We start from the raw sequence: 4702 nt of genomic DNA on the forward strand, positions 1-4702 counted from the left end.
CTTCTCAATAGTCTTTGTCACCCTGGAAATAATATTCTGACTGGTCAAGAATATGTGTTTGCATTTGGACAATTTTAGTAGATGGGCTATTTTATTCTTTTGAACTGCATAGAATCTACAACTTTATGACAGTTTATTTATTTTTATTATCTTACAGTCCAGACGATTTACTAAATGCCTTGAATGAGGGAATCAGTCGTGCTGATGTCATCATCACATCAGGGGGCGTGTCCATGGGGGAAAAGGTATGTGCAAAGCACTCTAGTAAATTGAAGCTCAAGTATAAACTGGATGCTAAGGAAATAAACACATTAAAGAATGAAAGGGGATAGCAGAAGGGTTCTAGAGCAAGTCTGAATCCCCCCAGGAAAAATGAATGAGGGATTTTGTTTGATTTTGTTATTGTTTGGTTTAAAAAAAAACTATTGGGACATCAGAGCCTAAATGCTCCTGAGCTTTCCCTGGATTAGATCCTGCCTGCCATTATGTCCCTATCACTTGCATAGGGCAGCCAGGAGAAGGGAAGAAGTCTCTAGGCCCTTTTACACTCCCCTTCCCATCACACATCCACTGAGGCTTAGAGATCTTGCCTACCTCCTAAACTGAATTGGATCCTTCATGCACACTACATAATATTGTTTACAGGACACAAATAGTATGGTCCCATCAAGTCAGGAAACGTGCAGGGGTCAGTTACTCCCTCACATGTACAGTGCACCTTGAGGCATCTTGATAATATGGGAACGTTGGGCAAAGTAGGATACACTTCTCCCTTATTTTCACTCAGTTATAGATCTTTTATTTTATCAGTTTTTCTATAAGTTGTTGTTTGCATACTTAGGCAGTTCACAATATCTCTGAGAGCTCCCATCCAGAGCAGCAATTTTATGCACCACTGTTCTCTTTCACCTCTTTGCAGTTCATCACATTTTCTGATGTTATTGATTCAGTGGATGGAGAGGGCAAGACAACTGAAAAGTTTTTATTTAAAAACACACACATTTTCTGCACTGTATTACAATGACACTAAACTATCTGTATTTTTCTTTTCTTCTGTAAGCTGTTCTTCATTATTGAGAGAGAGGGTATGCATTTCAGGGGGGAAATAAGGGAAAGAGACACCATTTGTAGTTCCATATTGCTGAGTTTTCAGACATTCTTCTAAATGAAAAGCAAGGTCTTGTTTTGTTTTGCTTTGTTTTAATGGAGCAAAGAGTAGCAGGGTTGTTTCATGCACTGGAAAGCTATTCTTACTCCTCATCCAAATTCATGAGGTGCCTATAGGATGTGTACAACTTTGAAAAGAATTGCACCGGTAGTGAGATTAGATTATGAAGCTGTGGCACACTTTCAATTATCACCTGTAATGGCCTTCCCTTTTAAAAGACAGAGTAATTTTGGAAGGATTTTAAAATGTAACGTAGTTAAACCATGGTTAGTACATAAGGAAGGGAGAGGAAAATAGCATATGTAAACAACTGGTTCCGTAGATGGTGCCACCGAGAATTATTTGTATTCTTTGATCATGGGCTGCAGTTCCAGTTGGAAGAAATGTGTTTGCCAACAGTCTGAAGAATTTGATCAGGAGGGCTTTAAACTGAGTTTCGTGGGGGAGGGAGACAATATTCTGGAAGGCAAAAGGGCTGGAGAAAATATTCAAACTGACATAAAGGAAACAAGACAAATAGTGCAAGGACCCAACAGTGGGAGGCAAAAAAAACATGCACAGGCAGCAAGTCAAGGGGACACATGGTCTTCAATGTCTGTACACTAATGCACAGAGCATGGGAAATTAGCAAGATGAACTCGAACTTCTAGTACAACAAAACAAATATGATATAATAGGCATCACTGAAACCTGGTGGGATGAGTCTCAGAACTGGAATGTAGAAATAGAGGGTATAACCTTTTTAAGAGAAATGGACCAAACAGGAAAGGAGGAAGAATAACACTATATGTCAGAGATATTTATACCATTGAAGAGATCCAGGACATCAATACTGGCAACCAGATGGAGAGCATCTGGATAAAAATTAAAGGGGAAGGAAACAACAAGGATGTTATGGTGGGAGTCTACTACAGAGGAAAGATGACGCGGATTGTGGAAAGCGGTTATGTAGAGGGACATTTTCACAGAATCTAGAATATTTGGGTTCTTGGTGTCAGATGATAATAACTGATCATATTTAAAGGAACAAGCTCAAATCCCTTGTGTTTCCTTTTGTTCTTATATTCTGAAACACTTCAGCCTTGTTCAGGGAGTAGAGGGGGAAGAAAAGCCCGCATGAAGCTAAACTGTACTTTGTGCCCAAGGCCGTGGTTCTTGGTGATGCCAAGTCAGTATGCACCGGTGTGATATCTGGACGAGGGTCCAATTTCACATTATATGATACTGCAGAACAACACACAACAAAAAATACGATATGTTATTCTCTATCTGTCTGAAGGACCGCTAACATTTAGGCACCACGCTGAAAATAAAAGCCATATCCCAACCCACTCCCCGATATATGGTTGTATACAATGGGGACTGGCCTGAAACTTGGGAACTCTGCTAAACTAGAGAAAAACGTTGAGTAATACTACTTTCCCTCACAATGTCACACCTAATAAAAATGTAAAATCTTAACAAATCTACTTTCTATGTAATTCTTATCCCAAATCCCTTATACTTGCTTGGTTCTTTACCCAGATAAAGTGGCTGCTACGTGCGTCATCATACACCCAGCTTTCCTCTCTACTTTCTATTTCGCTCACTATGTAGAGACTCCTATACAATTTTTTTCTATTTAATTCTTGATCATTTTTTTAAAATGATAATTTTTTCTGAAGCTTTGCAGACTATAAATGCTGGTAGGTACAAACCGCCATTTCTACGAATAAAAGATCCTTGGGGACAACATGACTCCTTAATCGCGTGGGGGTAGCTCTCTGTCCCTTCATTAGGTGTTTCCCGAAACTGCTTCCAGGCTCCCCTAACTGGCACTACGTGGAATGGGAAACATCGTCAATCGAAGATTGAACTTCCTTGTTATTGCCAGAACTGACTATGGGGCAACCCGCCAATCCTTCCCCCAAAGACCCCTTTTGCTCGTGACCATTTCAGGGTTCAGGCCTTGCTTTCCCTAACTGACATCAATGGAGGACACAGATCACAAACCGACCCTTGTTTGCTTTTGACCCATTTAGTTGCTTCTGACGCAAGTAAACATATTGTACAGAAGGATAGGGTGGAGAGGACTAAACCTCACTATGAACTTTATCTCATGGGGGTTTTAACATGTCCCAGCGCATTCTAACGGGGGCGAAAAATGGTGGCGCACCAGAAAGCTGATGGCACCGGATGCGGGCCCAAACGCGACTTTATCGACACGGGGTGCCGCTGCGCCGCTGCCGCGCTTTCCACGCATCTCAATTCGGTTCCAGAGGGCGCCATTTCTGGAACTGTTTCAAAGCTTTCCAGAAATGGCGCCTCTGGAACCGAATTGCGGACACGACTGGAAGCGCCGGCGGTGGCAGCGGCGTTTCCCCCCGTGCAATAAGTGCGTTTTGGGCCCCATCAGGGCCCATGCGTTCTGTGCGCGCCCCGCTCGCCCCCATTCGAATGCGGTGGGGAGCGGTTTAACCCCATGGATTGGATACAGTTTTTGTGTCTGCTCAAAAATCAAGTGTTTCTCAGGCATTACCCGACTACATCTCCGGTGGGCCTCCTCCTTCGTGGCCAAGAGGTTTGGGGCTCTAGGCTTTTTCCTGTTATTTCTGAATTTATTCTGTCTTTGAGGTTTTAATCTTTTGTATTGGTAGTAGGACTGTGTGTGTTTTTAATTTTTCTGTAAGCGCCCTTGATTAGTTGGAAAGGGCGAGGGGTCTAATAAAATTTTATTTATTTCTCTTAAGTGGTCTTGGTCAGAAACTTGAACCTACTGTAGTCACCAGTAGGGATGGACAGGAATATTTCATTACTGATTCATTTCCTGGCATACTACCCATGCTTCCTAATATTATGAGAAACCTCTGGCCCAAGTAGAATGAGCCCTTAGGACAGATTCTTTCGAACTTTGAGAAGTCTTTGGGGATTCATTCTGCCATTGGAGCATACGTGTTTTCTGTTTTGTTAAAACACATGTAATGTGTTTCCAGTACAGTTCTATAGTGTGTTTTTGTGTAGTTTTACACAGAACTGGATGCCACGGAAGATTTCACCAGTGCAAATACTAATCTTGTGAAACTGCACGGACATTTTTGGTTTCCCCCTCACATTGGCGGCGACTATTACTTACAGAAATGTGCTTGTCTCTATTCACTGGCATTTCAGACAGGACATGATATTCAATTTTGAACTACTCCTCTCCACTAACCATCTCGTTAACATTTCCCAAATTTTTAACTGGTCACCTCATCGCACAAGAATGGTCCCCCCCCCCTGTGGAGGTCTCAAACTTGGAGGCTGGACCCCCCCGGTACTTTGCGCCCACGATTCCCTTACCAACCCAACCAGCTGCGCACACACATGCCTGAACCGCAGGAACACCACTGGCTGCCTTCGCCAGCACTTCAGGCTTGGCTGGTGGGTATGCTGCAGGTGCTTCAGTAAGAGGTGATCAGGTAGATCTAGACATCGCGCACCCCCGAAACCATTTTTTGCGTCCATCATTTGTAAGTATTTAAACCCACTGCCTTCTAGACTGGCCCTCCTTCGTTG

General features: G+C 42.8%; 1 protein-coding gene across 18 annotated transcripts in view; it reads left to right on the forward strand.

Annotated features, from left to right (window-relative positions):
* GPHN (gephyrin) overlaps window positions 1–412 on the forward strand; it is a 671572-nt gene extending 671160 nt beyond the window's left edge. For 4 of the 18 annotated variants that reach the window (XM_042462510.1, XM_042462547.1, XM_042462618.1 and 1 more), the window contains one exon: window positions 158–399. In XM_042462510.1, the coding sequence (XP_042318444.1) occupies window positions 158–332 (175 nt within the window). In that variant the 3' untranslated portion in view covers window positions 333–399. Of the gene's footprint in view, window positions 1–157 lie in introns of all 18 variants that reach the window. The other 14 variants (XM_042462529.1, XM_042462461.1, XM_042462487.1 and 11 more) reach the window with 10 other exon arrangements.
* Window positions 413–4702: the final 4290 nt, after the last annotated feature.

Source organism: Sceloporus undulatus, chromosome 1 (genome assembly GCF_019175285.1).
Source record: "Sceloporus undulatus isolate JIND9_A2432 ecotype Alabama chromosome 1, SceUnd_v1.1, whole genome shotgun sequence".
Lineage (NCBI taxonomy): Eukaryota > Metazoa > Chordata > Lepidosauria > Squamata > Phrynosomatidae > Sceloporus > Sceloporus undulatus.